Source organism: Belonocnema kinseyi, chromosome 4 (assembly GCF_010883055.1).
Source record: "Belonocnema kinseyi isolate 2016_QV_RU_SX_M_011 chromosome 4, B_treatae_v1, whole genome shotgun sequence".
Classification (NCBI taxonomy): domain Eukaryota; kingdom Metazoa; phylum Arthropoda; class Insecta; order Hymenoptera; family Cynipidae; genus Belonocnema; species Belonocnema kinseyi.
Genome location: NC_046660.1, coordinates 101,850,526 through 101,867,931, shown reverse-complemented (window position 1 = coordinate 101,867,931; position 17,406 = coordinate 101,850,526). Strand labels below are relative to the sequence as shown.

Genomic DNA, 17,406 nt, shown 5'->3' with positions numbered 1-17,406 from the left:
GCTACTAAATAATTTTTGAAAATGATCTGCTTCTTGCAGAGGCATAAATTTAATTGTTTCCAACAATGGCTCTTACTTGTGTGTAGACAAAACCTGATTATAAATGACATTTCCATCGGTATCTCTCATAGTAACGATAAATTCATTGGCGAGAATTGTATGATATTTATACATCCCTGGCTGCAGCGCGTATCGACAAAATTCGCCTTTGAATCCTCGACCAATTGTACCACCCCCGATCCCACCGATCGGTACACCTAGCACACATATACATACATTAATGTTTAACATCACGTACGTAAAGTCGATTTTACTTTGCAGCAACTGCATAAAGTTCTTGAGCTCAAAAGCTTTATCGATTTTGCAAATTGAGGTAGAACATTGCCGGCAAAATTAAAATAGCGATTAAATTACTTAATAGAAGAGTTGAAATAAGTATTTAACAAGATAGAAGTAAAGGAGTTAAAACATGTTTTACACGAATAGGATAAGAGAAAAGGCTAACATCAAATCAGAATTCCCTTTTAATGTTCGGATACCTTAAAATTTTAATGATTTAAAAATTGAACCCTTTTAAGAAATAAAGGTTTTGTAAGTATAAAACTCTTTTCAAATTCTAAAATTAAAAGCCTTTCTTATTAAAGATATCTTAAATCCTATTTTTTCAAATATAAATAACTAAGATTAAATATTCTTTTACATATATCTCAGACTCAAAAATTTGTATTTTCTTTGAAAAGAATTTGAAATTTTTAAAGGAAAACTTTTATTTTTTAATTTGAGGATTCTCTCATTTGTCTGCAATAAAATTCTCACTTTTTTGTAATGTTAATGATATTGAAGTAATATTTTAAGAATTTACAGAACTTTCGAGTTCAGGCTGAATTGACATGTGTGTTCCCTGAATGTTTGTAATTTTTTAAATAGGAATACTTTTTAAATTTATCATCAGAAAATATTTCGTAATTTATAAGTCACCCTCAAGAAAAAAGCATATCCAGAATTAAATATCAAGATGAGATAAATATGATTTTAAATACGTACTTTTCAATCGTAATTTCTAACAAAGATTCAACCAACGTTATGATAAATACTAACAAATATGAAATAGGATACTATAATTGACTTGAGAGAAAAATAGAAGGGGCTGTGAAATCTTAAAAATTGTAGAACAAATTTTTATTTTATTTTTAGAGATAGTATTAGTCCTAGCAGAAAAGCTACATCTTTCACAACTTACCGTACATTTGTAAGCCAGTTTTTGTGTTTACATAATCCATAAAAGGTATTCGACCTTTTCTTTTTATTTGACGATAGTACATCATATATCTGAAAATTTTTATGACTATTATCTTTTTTATACACTTTGTTTGGAACCAAAAGACAATCTTCATGAAATACTGTCTCTCATTTTCTTCAAACAGTGTTTTCTTTGAAATATTTGAAAGACATATGTTATTTAAATATTTCTAGGTATATAATAACGAGTTTAAATCCCAAATTTAAAAAAATTGGGTTTCAAACATTTAAAAAAGTGACATTTGGTTACAACTCTGTTCACGTTTTATATTTTTTGGTTTGTTGGCTCTGTAGAATCCTAGATTCACCATACCCTATAATTATTACAATCTTATCGGAAGTATGTAAATTATCGACGGCGAGATACCGACAGTTTCAGTGGTAAAAAAGGTCGCGTTTGAAGCTAAAAAATATTGATTTACTCTGAAAAAGAAACAATTTTTGGAAATATTATTGTAACTAATTAAAAAAGTGATCAAGGTGAATGAAAAAAAGTTTTCACAAAAATTAAATAGGTGTAGAACATTTTTCAAACGCGTAGAATTAAAGTAATAGAATTGAAATAATAATTTAATCTAGCCTAAATTTGAATAGAAATATTGACATCCGATGATTTAAATATAAATTGTAAACAAGATAAATTGAAAGAATGAGCAACAAGCATATGTATGGCTGCCTAAAATTAACAAAATTAAACAAATAAATAAAAAATAGTTCCTTATTTTAGTATTATCTATTCAAGTGATATTTCTTAACGCTTGTTAAAACATGTTTAGTCTACACTTCATATAATATTATTTTTTCGATAAAATTATTTTTTTGGTTTTGGCATATAAACAAACATTATAATTTATGTATAGGTACAAAGCAAAAATTGTATTGCAAATAGGGAAATGTGTTATAAAGGCACATGCAAATTTCGGTATCTCTATATAAATCTCCAAAAAACAAGCAAAATAATGATTTTATAAAGAGGACATTTCATGTAATTATTATTTTGTGCAAAAAACTCCGGACCTACAAGTGTGACAACATAACCTCTGTCTGTCAAAACGTGCGGAAATACGATTCATACAATCACGTCTTAATTTCTATAGTACAACAGACATATCCTCATCAAAATTAAAATGCTATAGTACAACAATCTAATTATGAAAACTCTTACCTCCATCCTAAGGGCAAAAATTGAGGGATTTGTTTCAAACGAGGTTTCAGTACTTGTGACCACTTTTCTGGATATTTATGATTGAGTTTCACTTTAAATCCGTACTTTGGAATTGCTGTCATAGTATTTCGCGACAATGTCTTTGGGTCTGTTTGATCCATTTCGAAGATTTCGAAAAACCACTTTTTTATACGCAACAAAACAATAACATACAATTTGACTCATTAACCTTACTGAACATTTCAGGCTTCTAAAACCCGCATTAAAGCCACACGATTGTACTTTTGTTCGTTGTAAGCATTCGTTAACAGGGGCACGTAAAATAATGTACTTATTTACAATCACGTTTTCGTGATTACTATTAGAAATCGCCTTCTATTATCAAAACGGATATTCATGATGACATCTCGTATTTTTATTCGAAGATCAAATGATATCAATCCCATTGGATCATGCAAACTGCGTACTTTCCTCTAAAAACTATTTTACACAGGCGCACATATACACATTTCTAGATTCCACTTCATCGTAAGCATAATTATCTCTTGAGAAATATGATAAATAAAATTTTAAAGAGCCATATTTGATTAATTTAGAGGTATGTAAATCTGCATTTTTTAAATCAAGTTTTAAAATACTTTTAATTCAAATCGTATAGAAAAAATAAGTTTTTTTAATTTTTAAATTCCGCGCGTAATCAAGAGGGCGTAACCAAAAGCAAATTGATACGCAGGCGCATTGATTCAGTGGAAAACTGGAATCTGGAATGTCTTGATTTTGTGTGTCCTGTTCCTGGTTTTTTTTTCATTATCGTGTGTATTTTTGCTTTCGAAAAATGTCTTTAACCAGGTAAATGGGCACAAAGTTAATATGCAATTAGTTCTGACTTATTTTATACAGTTTCTGATCTTTTATTTTGGATTAGTCTACATGCTCTTGAGCTTATAAAGTTGAAAGTAGTTTTTCGTAAACATGGAAGACATTTCTTGGATTGCAAATCACTTATGATTTAAAATGTTTTTAATAACTTGAGGCCTTTATGATAAATCTATGTCTTTATTTCAAGTTAACTAATGTGAAAAATGATATACGAAGGCAACTGTAAGGAAAATATATTAGTGTTTTCGTATTTACAAATGACAAACCTAACCTTCAAACGTTGACATTTGAAGCATTCTGCATTTACGATTTTAAGACTGTTGCTCTGTAAATGTCTATTCCATGTTACAGAAGTGTGAATTTTTATAATTTTTTTAGATTTGCATCATCAACAGTATTCCTTTTAGTGGGTCAAAAAACTAAAAAACAGTACCGTTCCTTCATATTCACATAATACTTCAATCGTCCCAGAAAAATGTAATCCAACAGATTGGTAGATCTAATTACGACATTTCTGAGGAATATTTAATCTGAAAGTTCTCTTAAAAATTTGCTTGAGAATTTTCAACAAAGTATTAATCTTCCTAAAATTTAAACGATTTGATCATTTATTTTATTTGAAGACTTCAAAATCTAGTCGATTTTTTGTTCATAAAGCCTTAAAAAAGTGTGAAAAGTCTAAAGTTAATCATGTAAAATAGTATGTACTTAACGTTATTTGTGGTTTAATTTTGATCTTGTGAGAAAGTCTTAGCAGAAGTAAAAAAACGTTTGAAATTGCAGTTTATTACCACAACCGAGTCAAGTAGTGTGGGACCGGGAGGATGAAGCTCGGGAACAAAAACTTCGTCAGCGACCTGTATCAGCTTTGGTGAAAGCTGTGGTTACTGCTCCACCTTATGGTCAACGAAAGGGATGGGTACCTCGAAGCGAAGAAGTAAGTAATACAGGGATCTTAATAAAAGGATACGTACTGAAAATTCGTTTTTCCCCAATTTCTGATAATCCAACATTTGGATTAGAAAAAAGTTCACAATCTCTGAAAAAGGTCAATTCTTCGTTCGTGATTCACCTAAAAATGTCACGATTTAAACATCCTATTGTGATATCGTCAATTTTCTCAAATCTAATAGCACCATAATTTTATTTTCACCAGGACTTTGGAGATGGAGGAGCTTTTCCGGAGATCCAAGTGGCTCAGTATCCCCTTGGAATGGGGATGAAAGGAAAGGAATCTACTAGCAATGCGCTTGCAGTTCAATTAGACGCCCACGGAAAAGTAAAGTACGACCTTATAGCGAGGCAGGGTCACTCAAAAGATAAGGTAAGCTGTCATAAAAAACTACTTTGAATTGTTAAAATTAAAGAGGAAAATATAATTACTAAAATACAAGTTTCTTTATTGCCCTTGCAATGTCAAGGTTGCTACAGAACCTGGGAAAGTTGGAAAAGTCCTGGAATTTTGAAAAACAGTCTGAAAATTTATATTTCTTTTTAAAGTTTTAATTATCATTTTAGTACTTTTCTGCTTATTTTACAAATTCAGATTGATGGGAATAGATTAGGTGACGTTCTAACGATTTTTTTTACTATTTCATTTAAAACAATTTTTTGGAATTAACTATTATTTGAAAAATCTGTTACAAATTGCATTGATTATTAATAATTGTATGTACAGTACCGGTGGAAATGATCTACATGCCTATTTTTTAAGCTGTTTCCAAAATGCTTTAATTTTTATAATAACGTGATTTTTTTCTCGTAATAGCACAAAAGTTAGTAAATTTCTGCATCTAATAAGCCTTAACTGAAGGCACAATGTCAATTTAATAAAAAGATATTACAAAAAGACGTTGGAACATTTCTATAAATAATTAACGTTTCTCAAAGTTCTTTGCCTAATTTTAAAGGTGAGTCTCTATGGTATTTTGCTACATACTTTTAAAAAAATCAAAGCAATATTTTTATGAATATTACCAGCATTTATTAAAATATAATAAATGATAATATTTTTTAATTGCAAATATTCACACATTTAACAGAACATATTTAAAGGTTTTTTGAAACATTTTTTTGCAACATCTTGTTATGAAATTGAAATTTTGTCTTGGACTTAATCCTATTGGATACAGAATTTGTTTTTCTTTAGCGCTATTATGAGGAAAAAAATTTCATGTTAATATTATAAAATGTAAGTCGCTTTAACAACCGCTCAAAAAACAGGCATGTAGATAACTTCTGCGGGTAGGCTACAATAACGTCTCTAGAAATTATATTACAAACAGTGCAATAATGTGAATATTATTAGAGTATATATTTTGAATAGAAATTTAAAAATGTTGTTCTGAAAATTTTTCGAAAGTTAACTTTGAATTTTCGTAGAATTTTCTAATCCGATTTCTGTAAGAACTAGGCGTGTGCTCTCGTTTATTCGAACTTTAAATACAAATTTAGACACGCTTAGAACATTGAATTTTTCGAAATAGAACAAAAAACTTTAAATCAAACCGGCTTGATTTCTTTAGATTATTACAATTTTTAAAATGAAAATGACTTCAGTTAAATTGTTAAAGTTAGATTTTTTTATTTCGAAAAATCCAATGTTCTGAGCGTCTCCAAATTTGCATTATAAATTCGAATAAATGAATGTACACATCTGGTAATAACCCTGAACATTTTAAACTCATATTTGGAAATATCAGCTTTTAAGTAAACGTTTGCGTCCTAATGAGGGGGATTAGTTTGATATAAAATTTGACTAAAAGAATAAAGAAAAGGGCCTGAAAGAAAAGGACGAATTCGTTAGCCAGATATTTTTGATACAAATTAAAAAAGTTAAGAGCATTTTCAAAATGTTTGGAACCATTTTTTTCAAGATTTGAAAATTCTGTGGACGGCTATTCGTAGTACTAAGAAATTGGAACAATTTATCGTCATGATTTTTTTCGATAAAAAGAAAATGATTTCAAAATAAATAGAAAAGTAACGGGAAAGAACATTTTAAGCCAAACCACGCACGATGTGAAAACCAAAAATTCCGTTTAGCGATCGAACTATGTCAGATATGGCAAAAGATGATTTGACTAAAAGTGTGCACTCAAAAAGCATCTAGAAATTTGATTTCAATCCTTTTTTGATAAGGCGCGCACTTTTTGATTTAATCGTGAAAAATTACATTACCTATAAAAAAAAGTATTTTTCCACAAACTACACAATGTACTATAAACTGTTCAAAAATTGTTTTTGAATTCAATATGAAAATTTGATTTTAAACTTTTTTCTCACGAGACACGTAATTAAAATGTGTTTGTTAATGCCGAAAGAGCTTTAACAAAAGATAATTCGCAATCACAAAGTTTGAAAAACTTAAATGCTAACAGGGGTATGAACTTGATAAAAAAAATCAAGTCAAATTGCTTCCAACATTTGTGCAATTGCCCAGTCTAACCATAATTTTTGCTTTGTTTGTGAAAACTTCAAAAATCCTATTTAATTGGATTTATGGAAGTAAAAATCTCCTTGTTGAAGTGTTTTAATGGATAATTATGACTTTTTTTTATTGAAAAAGTATTTCGTGTGCATTCATATTGGAATTAATATAGGTTATATTTGAAAAGCTCGCTGTTAGTATATAAGCTGTATGTGGTATTCTCACGAAATAAACAATAAGTAATCTTTTCAACTCTTTCTTGCATTTTACAAGAGCGTAGTTACGACTTTAAAAAAATATTGTTATGATCTGGAAGTTGCATATGTTCCTTCTTTAAAAAAAACTGCTTGAATTTATGTATATTTTTTTTCTCTTCCAGATTGTCTACAGTAAATTGAGTGACTTGTTGCCATCCGAGATTACAAACGAGGATGATCCCACTATGCAATTGCCTTCGACTGACATATCTGAAGAACTTAGTCTGAAAACTGCAAGAGCTCTGCAAAACATCATAGGCTCCAAAGTTGCGGCTGCTATGCCCGTTAGATGTGCAGAAAAACAAGCTCCTGCTCAGTACATACGATACACTCCTTCACAACAGGGTCAGTCTTTTAATTCCGGTGCAAAGCAAAGAGTTATTCGCATGGTCGAGGCTCAAGTGGATCCCCTCGAACCTCCCAAATTCAAGTTAGTATTTTGTTATTAAATATTGGCTTAAGGTATAATACGGAAAAAATTATTTTCTGAGAATTTTTTTAAATTAGGATTGTAGATTTATTAGAGTGTTACCTAAAGTTTGATGCAATTAGAAAAGGGCTTACCATTTTGAAGTTGAGATAAGTAAAATAAAAAATCGCGACTTATGCACGTAAATCCCATCCCAAGGTATTGAAAATGTAACATATTTTAGCATGATGCCTAAATGATTCGGACCATTTTTTTTTAACTGAGACGCGATAGAAGAGCACAATACAGATTTCTGTGAAAATTGCAGAATTGTCTTCCATTTCGTTTAAATTGGAACGTCTTAAGTGGGCTTGTGTGCCGATTGAAGGTTTGTGAAAGTGTCTAACCTATCGGACATCTGTTCTTTCAAACTTGAAGGGCTCTACTTCATAAACGAAATGGCAAAAAATTCTGAAATTTATAAAGAATCTCTGTGCCATTCTATATTTTCTCTTCTAAAAAAAATGGTAAGAAAGGTTTAACCGATAAGGTAAACTGTGTAGCATTTTTGATACTCTAGGATAGTGCTTACGTGCATGAGGTGCTGATTTCAAATTCAGTTATTAACTTTGGAATGGTTTATTTGTATTTGATTGCAAAGACCATTAGATAGCACTTTAATGAATCTCTATTCCCAATTTAAAAAAATTCCTAAGAAAATTAATTAATGCTGATAACACCTTAAACAAGCTACAATTATATAAAAATTAAACGAAGCAGTAAATTACGTTAAGCATAGATAAATGCTTTTTTCAGAATTAATAAAAAAATTCCAAGAGGTCCACCATCACCTCCAGCTCCAGTGCTACATTCGCCAACGAGAAAAGTGACTGTAAAGGAACAAAAGGAATGGAAAATTCCGCCTTGCATTAGTAACTGGAAAAACGCAAAGGTAACTTATACTATTAGAGGATTCACAGCCCCAAGTTTCCCCTAATTAGCATAACATTTCTCTAAAAGTCTTCTATTTTAGATTGATATTATTTTTTTTTTTTTATCTCGAGGGGTTGATCACTCCTATAGTATGATATACATTGCTTCCTGAAGTCTTTTAAAATTTTGGTGATTTCAATCATACTTCATTATTGACAAATTAAAAATGTGATTCTCGAATTCAGGTTAACACACATTGGGAATATCAGGATCTAAAAGTGTTCATTCGTTTTAAATGAAATTTGGTGAAATTATATTGCTACATAAGAAGCATTCGAAATGCTAAGGATTTTTGACATTTAAAAAAATGACTAGCCCTATTGAATTTTTCGGATTGGATTTTTTTTGAATTATTAATATGTCTGGAGCGTGGAAGTCTGGTGTGTGGAATAAATAAACGGTTTACTTTTGATGATAATTATTATAAACAAATTAAATTTTAAAAAGACTGAACATTGTGGATTGTTAATTAATTTCTTCATTTGCTATTTTGATATTAAAATTACTTGCTTTTATTGACAAAGTGATACTTTATCATAAAAATATGTCTCCCTTTTATTATTTGTTAATTTTATGAAAAATGAATTAAAATAAATTCCCAGTTTGAGTATATTTAAAGTCAACAAAAAGTAATATTATTCAAAACTATTTGTTCATTGTATAACCAAATTACATAAACAAATGGTAACTGTAGACATTTATAGTCCCACCAGTACTTTCCAGAAAGTACGTTACCAGTTTTGAGGGGGTGAAGCTAAAAAGTTAAATTTGATAACAGAAGATGGGGGGGGAGTATAAGTGGAAATAACGTTGCGCGTTTTAATAACATTTAGAACTTAAACCCAGTAATAAAATTCAACTGAAGGGTCAACGATCTAAACCTGTTAACTGACATTTTTTCGAAATTTATTTTTTTATATTGTCGGGAACATTTTTCATGTGCAGTTAATATCCTGCAAACGAAAGTGCAAAATTCCTTTTAGTTAAAAAAAAAATAGATTTTCGAAAATCGCGTTTTGTTATCTAGAGCATAGGTTCGCGAGCTAAACCTGTTAACTGTCTATGGTGTCTTATGGGAAATCCACGTTTTTTCTCACATTTGGTCAGTTTACTCGTAGAGTAGGGCAGTGAGGCGCATTTCCATATGTGTCCAGTTAAGTTTATGGATGTATTGAAAGTTATTTATGACTACTTTCACGTTTGTCATGCAATTCCAAACATTTGGACATATAAAACTTCGCCGCAGCTTGAAATACAATGCAGAAAATGCGAGCCCGGAAAGCAAAAGAAAATTAGCGGTAGAACACTGCAGATAACTGGGTTGGGCCGCTGCAACCCTTGTAGATAACATACGAAGAGCTTACACTTGTCATTTAACGTTCAATTTTGATTAAATGTTATGAAACAATCGTGTATTATTTTTCTCTAGTATAGGAAAAAATCATTTGACAGTTTAAATAAATATTGAAACAAATTTTAAGTAACAGCGAATTTCCTTCACGTGTAAAATTTCTGAAATATCAGTTAACAGGTTTATACCGCAGATCCTTCAACTATATTTTGGTGCAAAATTTCATTTTTGTATTGAAAAGCTTGCTATTATTTTTTTGGTTCTAAATTCGTCTCGTTCGTTTGAATATTCTTTTGTCTCATTAAAAATGTAATTATTTCATTCAAAATACAGCTATTATATTGAAAAGTCATATTTCTTGATTAAAAATCACATTTTTGGGTTGAAAATTAAAGTTTTTTTTGTAGATAATTCTTCTTTTTGGTTTTAAAATGAAGTAATTTTGTTAAAAATGCATGTATTTTGTTCCAAATTTGTCTTTTATGGTAGGACATTAATCTTCTTAGTCGAAAATTCATCTTTTTAGTTGAAAATTTAACAGCTTTATCAAAAGTTCATTTTTTTGTGTAAAAATTATTTTTATCTAGAAATTGAATTATTCCATGTTTGGTTAAATCTTTATTCTGTATATAGGATAAGTTAGAAATTCATATTTTTTAATAGAACGTTAATCTTCTTGATCGAAAATTCATTTTTTTTTGTAATTAGTTTTTTTTCTAAGTTATTTGTGTCTATCAGAGTTCTTATCTGAAAATTTAGATTATTCCATTTTTGGTTTAAACTTTATCATGTGTATTGTATAAGTTAAAAATTCAACTATTTTGTTGAAAATTCGACTTTTTGGGTAGAAAATTATTCTTGTTTGTTGAAAGGTCAACTTCTTAGTTGAGAATTCAACTACATATCTTCTTAAAAATCACCTTTCTTGGTAGAAAAGTCATCTTTCATAGTTAAAAATGAACTTTTTGATGAAAATTCAACTGTCTTCTGAAAAAATTGGTCTTTTTGTCTTGAAAATCCCAATATTTAACTATTTTTTGGATAAGTCGTCTCTTTTACTGAAAAGTACATCTATTTGGTTGTTAATACAAATGCAGGGTGGCCGCTGGACCCGGAAACCGGGAATTTTGTGAGACCGGGAAATGACAGTGAATTTATTTTTTGCCCTGGAATTTTACAAATTTCTAGAAAAAAATCTGTTCAACTGTGATTTCGACTGTTTTTTAGATAATTAGTTAAATTGTTATCTTTTTAATCATAACACCATTCAGTTTAGAATTCATATTTCGAAAGTCTCCCATCTAAAAAATTTCACATCTTTTATTTCAGTTTCTAAGCGTATACATTTTAATTTAAAGAATTTCAAAGTATAGTTTTAAAGGCTTAAACAATTAAAAATTAGAAGCTTTCGAAATCGATTATTTTGGATTAAAAAACATTTTTATTTGATCAACTAAGAATATAAATTATAATTACATTCAATATTGACCTATACCTTTAGTATTAATAAGTGAATAATAATTGATTTTACAAGACGATTCGGAATCAGTTCAAAATTTAAGAATTTTCAGATTTTAATGTTAAAAATTGTACTGTTTCAATTGGAAAGTCTTATTAGTTAAACAAATTTAAACGCCCAATTGAAACTTTATAAACTATTTTCAATTTTAAAATAACTTCAAAATAATATATTCATAATAAAAAGCTAAAAATATTCCATTTTTAAACCATGAAATTTGAAATTATGTAATTAAGAAAAATAAGAATTACTTAATATTTAGAAATATCTGACTGTTCATTTAAAATCAGTAATTATTTATTCATTTATTTAGGATTTTAAGCCCTACAGTCCAGGGCCATTTACTGGGCTACATGTACAAAATACAGTTTTATTTCAAGCGCATGTTATGTCGATCCAAACGGTCTTACGTTCCTAATACATGTTCTTTAGCTTTTTGCATGAAATTTAAGAATGAAGCGTTGAATGTATCAATATCAATAGCATTTGTAAAAATTTGATTTACATTGTTACATAGCTGATAAGAGGGATCAATTCTAAATTCGATGAAGGCATGGGAAGATAGAAAAGTTTTTGCCACCTTGCCTGATATTGAGGTACAGAGAATGTTAGTATAGAGAGCAAGTATGGACAATCAATATAAAATTGAATTATCTTGCAGCGAAACAGTATAGACACATATTCTAGTTTTGAGCGAACTAGTGAGTTAAATAGTATTTTTATTGGAGTTACTGACGTAAAATTTTTACATGTTCGCATCAAAAATGCCAAGGTTCTATTTGCACTTCTAACTAACGCGTTTAGTTGGTCTTTAAATGTTAGTCTTACGTCAAAAATTAGTCCAAGATCATGCTGCATTTAGATATATTACGATCAAGTAAGTTATCTTTGCACCAGTTATAAAACTTTATTATATTATTATTCAATGCATAACAATCTTCAAGTCCCGATATTGGCAGAAAAATCTTGGTATCGTCAGCTCAAAGAAGGTGATAGTCCGATAATACTTGACTGACATGATTCATGTATATTATAAACAAAAGTGGACCAAAGTTTGATTCTTGTGGGACTCCAGACGTCGGATAATATGCTTCTGACGAGTATCCACCGTATTGCACATAATTCGGTCTATCACTTATGTATGATTTTAAAAGAGCGAGTAATTTATCTGACAGTCCTATGTTTTGAAGCTTAGACATGAGTGTGTTATGATAGATATATCGGTCTATAATTTGACACTTCGTTGTTGTTACCTTTATTTTTGAATATCGGACACACCCTAATGGATTTCCAGTTTATTGGGAACTCTCCACAGTAGAGTGCATTATTAACGATTGATGTTAAAGGTGCGGCAAAAATCATAGCATAATCCTTCAATACGAAGCTTGGAACATAATCTGTACCTGAAGTCCTCTTTGGACGAAGTGATTTTAATGCTTTTAAAACTTTACTAGTCGAAAAGTGCAATATGTCACCCATAAGTGATAAATTATCTTGTAATAAGTTTTGATTATCTGAACCGCTAGGTGGTCTAAAGACACTTTCAAAATAGTTTGCAAATATATTAACAATGTGCTGTTGATCATCAAACTGGGAATCTAGATACAATATTATGCCCGGTATTCTCGATGATTTTTATTTGTATTATTTACATAAGCCCATAAACCCGAAGGGTTATCTATCAGATAATTTTCGATTTTGATTATATAATTTTTGTATTAAATATTAAAATAACAATTGAACACTTATTATTCTTAGAAAATATCCAAATAAGTTGGCAATATTTAGAAGTTAAAAAAAAATAATGATTTGAAATAATATAACGAACTGTCTGCTTGTACCTACAAAATCCGGCTATTCGTACTAAAATTTCATTGTGAATAGCCGAGGGCCTAATTTAAAACAAAATATAGATTTTATCAGATTTCGAACAAAAAAGTTAGATGCTTTTTAAGAATTTTAAAAGGCTTAACAAGAATCAAAAACATTTCCTAGGAAAATTGAAAATGATTTTCTATTTTGAAAAGTTAATTTGAAGTGAATAAATCATTTAAAATTTGAAAACATTTAAAGCAACATGTAGGCATTTCAAGATGTTGAAATCAAATTTTGAAGCGTTTTAGGGATTTTAAAATTCTTCAAAATAAAAATAATTTAACTTTTAATTTCAGAAGTACTTAGTTTATAAAAAAATGTAGTTGTTCAATTGTTAATGTTTCTAGCTTAAAATTGTTTTCAGTTATATCATTTTAAACATTTTTAAATTAATTAATTGATTCTTCAATTTAGAGCATTCAAAAAGATAACGTGGGTTGAAATTTCTGGAACTGATTCTGAATCTTTTAACTCTATAATTTATAAAAGATAAAATAAAATATTTGGCCGTTCAACTGCATTTAATTAAAAATTGTTCAGCTGAAGAGTTCATAACTTCCATTTTATACGTATAAATTATTGAGCATTTGAATAGAAAATTATTGAATTTAAAAACTTTTAAACTTCAATTTTAAAAGTTTAAAATTCAAGCGTTCCATGTGGAGTGCTTTATGGATGGCCCCTAACTGGAAAAATATTCCGTATGACAAAAAAGTGGCTTGGCGCCGCCAGGCGTTCAAAGAAGGTATTCTGGACCACTGTATTTATACCAAATCATATATTCTATCTTTTATACTTATTATAACATGGTGCAATTTTAGTCAGATAGTACTGTGCTGGGACGGAGTGAATAATTCAAATTTTAAGTTGAAGGACATTGTGTATAAACTCATAAAATAAGAATCCAAAACTGTTATTGAAAAACATTTTTTTCATTTATACAGTTATTATTTTTCAATATGTTATCAAAATCGTACAATCTAAAAACTGTGTCGTATTTAAGATGCAGCCAACGATAATTTTGTTTGCTTATGTTGGTGAAAGGCATGAACTTGCTTATTTATTTAAAAGTTGTTTGGTTAGCCGCACTTCTATGTTTGTGCTCGCAATATAAATTATTATTATTTTTTCCGTTATTTAGTTTATACTGGTATCCACCTTGAACTGGTTTTTCAATGCCTCTTATCTGGAAGTATAAGAAATCGGATCGCTATCGTTTCATTAAGAAAGTATACCAAAGCCACAAAAGTAAAATTAAGAATTTCATCATCTGACTTTAATTCTTATAGCATCAATTATTCTGAAATATCTTAAGATAAAACAGTAACGCATTGTTCCCAGGTTGTTACAATTTATATTAAATTGGACTTTTTGTAGAATACGTGTATTATTTGTAATTCATGTATGTTCTGGAGTCTTTGAAGCCTAGAATGCAATTTTTTATCAACAAAAACCTCTAAATTTGTTTTTTCTTATAAATATTACATCAATTTCCCTTTTTTTTAGGGATACACAATTCCACTCGACAAACGTCTAGCTGCAGATGGTCGGGGATTGCAGCAAAACCATCTAAACGAAAATTTTGCAAAATTATCCGATGCCCTCTATATTGCCGACAGAAAAGCTCGTGAAGCTGTGGAAGCACGTGCTCAGCTAGAGAAAAAACTCGCTCAGAAGGAAAAGGAGAAGAAAGAAGACCATCTGAGACAACTTGCACAAAAAGCGCGAGAAGAGCGAGCGGGAATCAAATCTGCAACCCTTTTAGATAAATCAGAAGAAACGCGGGAGAGAGATCAGCTGAGGCAAGAGCGACACAAAGATCGTGCACGAGAAAGAAATTTGGCGCGTGCTGCACCAGACAAGCGATCTCGTCTTCAGCGTGAACGCGAACGCGATATTAGCGAACAAATTGCCCTCGGAATGCCGGCGAAGAATCTTAATTCCGGGGAAGCACAATTCGATCAGCGATTGTTTAACACGAACAAAGGTTTGGACAGTGGTTTTGGTCACGAGGATGATTATAATGTTTATGACAAACCATGGAGAGAGAATGCCATCGGCTCACAAATTTATCGTCCTGGCAAAAATATTGACAAAGACAACTACGGCGACGATATGGATAAAATCTTGCATACAAACCGGTTAGGAAATTCACATGTTTTTGTCCCCTTTCTATTAAGAAGAGAACAGATCTGCTCTTTTAGAGTGTGTCTAATATGTTCCCTTCTTTATTTTCTAGGTTTGTACCTGACAAGGAATTCAGTGGAACAGACAGATCTAATCCTCGGCAAGGTCCTGTGCAATTTGAGAAAGAGGAAGAGGAAGATCCGTTCGGTTTGGATCAGTTCTTGACACAAGCTAAGCGAGCTAGTGGCACGAATCCGCAAGCGAAGCGCAAGGATGATCGCGATGCACGAAGAGACGATCGGGATAAGCGTAGAAAACATTGAGATTTATTCGTGAGCAATGCTTGTTCATCAATTATTGTTTATTCTCAATTTAGGACGATATGTTCTAAGCTAGGGTAATGACACTGTTTTCCAGAATTTTAAGAATCGAATGCTAGCCATCACAAAAAATAGTAACCCATGATAATTATTATGATCGATTGATACTTTTTAATTGGGCATAGATATGATCAGTGTATGCATTTTCTCCACAGAGAAAATATTTCTAGTGATTTCCACAGTTTTTCTTTGCTTTTAAGTATGAAAGTCTGTTCTATTTCACAGTATAACTATATATGCAATTGGTTGTTTTTTTAATCGTATGTAGGTATTCAGAATACACACGTCTTTTTAGTCTGAGAAAGCGAATTGTAATGTAAATCATTAATAAAATATAGGAATTGATATAAAGCTTCTGGTTTCTAATCAAAATAAATTATTCTTTTTATTCGTGACGTTATCCCAATATTTGAAATATAAACATCTAATTCCTTATTTCGTCTTCAAAGAATATCTTAGACCCCTAGAAAATATTTATGATTACAACCCAATCTCTAATAGTTATATAAAAATGACGCAATTTTAGCTGCCAGTGTGATTTTCTAATAATTCTAAGTTGGATATTTGAAAATGTGCAAATTTAAGCCAAATATTGTCTTAGATGGTTGAAAGCAAAATTAACTTTCCTTTACAGCTCTTTCGTGGCGATAAAAACTTCCTGATTCTAAAATGAAAATTGGAATTTGATTATTATATGTACCAGAATGGCCACCCACCCAAGATAATCGGGAGAAACTTGGACTGAGAGAAAATATCATTTTTAAAGTGTTTAGAATAATTAAACTTTAAAGGTTCACAATGTGTCTCGCAATACATAAGATTCTGTAATTTTTAACGGTGAAAATGGCATTGATTTTTTTAACAGAAATCTCATTTTTTAGTTTAAAAAAATCTATCCAGTCGTTTTGAATGTCACTTGATACTGCGTGAATTGGTACTTATTAATAATATAATTATCGTCCTTAAAATTTCTATAATTTTAATTCAGATTTTTAATTTTACAATATTTTATTTTCAAACTCAAATAATTATTCAAAATGGCCAGAACATTCTGCTATTAAATAATTCAAAATTTCATTTTTAAAGCCTTGAGAGTCTGTTTCGAGTTTGATAATCTTATATGTAAATATAAAACAATTTCGAACTGTAAAGCTTAAGCTTGTACAATTTCAAAAAGTGGACTAATATTACAGCAATCTTATTGTGTATTGTTTAAGCTTCTATATAATACCTTAACACTTTCTGATTTTTAATTGAAAATTTAAACAAATAAATCATTTTAAATTGAAAAATATTTGTTTGAAAAGTTTCAAGAGTGAATGATAGTTCTAAAGAAAGATTTGAAACAAAAAATTAGATTTAAAATAAAACAAATATAAAAATCAAACTATGTAACTGAAATTTATACAGCAGTAAAAATGAAAATTTTTGGTAATTTTAAATGGTTACGATTTTAGATTTCTGAATTTACGAGTTGAACTTTCAATTTAAAAAATTTCCCTTTCATAGGCTTTAATTTTGCTACTAAAATGTGATTGTTTGAATTTTAGAAACCTTAATTAGCAATTTAAAAATTATTATTTTTTAAATGATTTAAATTTGCTTTAAATAATTTTATTTTTAAGTGGTTTGATATCCCCTTTTATATTGTAATCATAGTAAATAATTTAATGAAAATGTTTTAACCATTTTTAAGGAAATCATTCTTTCTCGTTTCACATT

The 17,406-nt window shown here is 29.8% G+C and overlaps 2 protein-coding genes across 2 annotated transcripts in view; one reads left to right on the top strand and one right to left on the bottom strand.

Annotated features, from left to right (window-relative positions):
- The window catches only part of LOC117171377 (non-lysosomal glucosylceramidase), a 31,392-nt gene extending 28,501 nt beyond the window's left edge, over window positions 1–2,891 (bottom strand). The window contains exons 1-3 of the mRNA XM_033358627.1: window positions 2,465–2,891; window positions 1,241–1,329; window positions 77–257 (exon numbers count right to left, since the gene is read on the bottom strand). Coding sequence (XP_033214518.1) covers window positions 77–257; window positions 1,241–1,329; window positions 2,465–2,625 — 431 coding nt within the window. The 5' untranslated portion in view covers window positions 2,626–2,891. The remainder of the gene's footprint in view (window positions 1–76; window positions 258–1,240; window positions 1,330–2,464) is intronic.
- Window positions 2,892–3,196: 305 nt separating this feature from the next.
- On the top strand, window positions 3,197–16,035 carry LOC117171632 (puff-specific protein Bx42). The gene is made up of 7 exons (XM_033359116.1): window positions 3,197–3,313; window positions 4,127–4,280; window positions 4,500–4,667; window positions 7,153–7,460; window positions 8,256–8,391; window positions 14,684–15,318; window positions 15,417–16,035. Exons 1-7 carry the CDS (start codon window positions 3,300–3,302, stop codon window positions 15,625–15,627), a joined length of 1,626 nt encoding a protein of 541 aa, XP_033215007.1. The 5' UTR covers window positions 3,197–3,299; the 3' UTR covers window positions 15,628–16,035.
- Window positions 16,036–17,406: the final 1,371 nt, after the last annotated feature.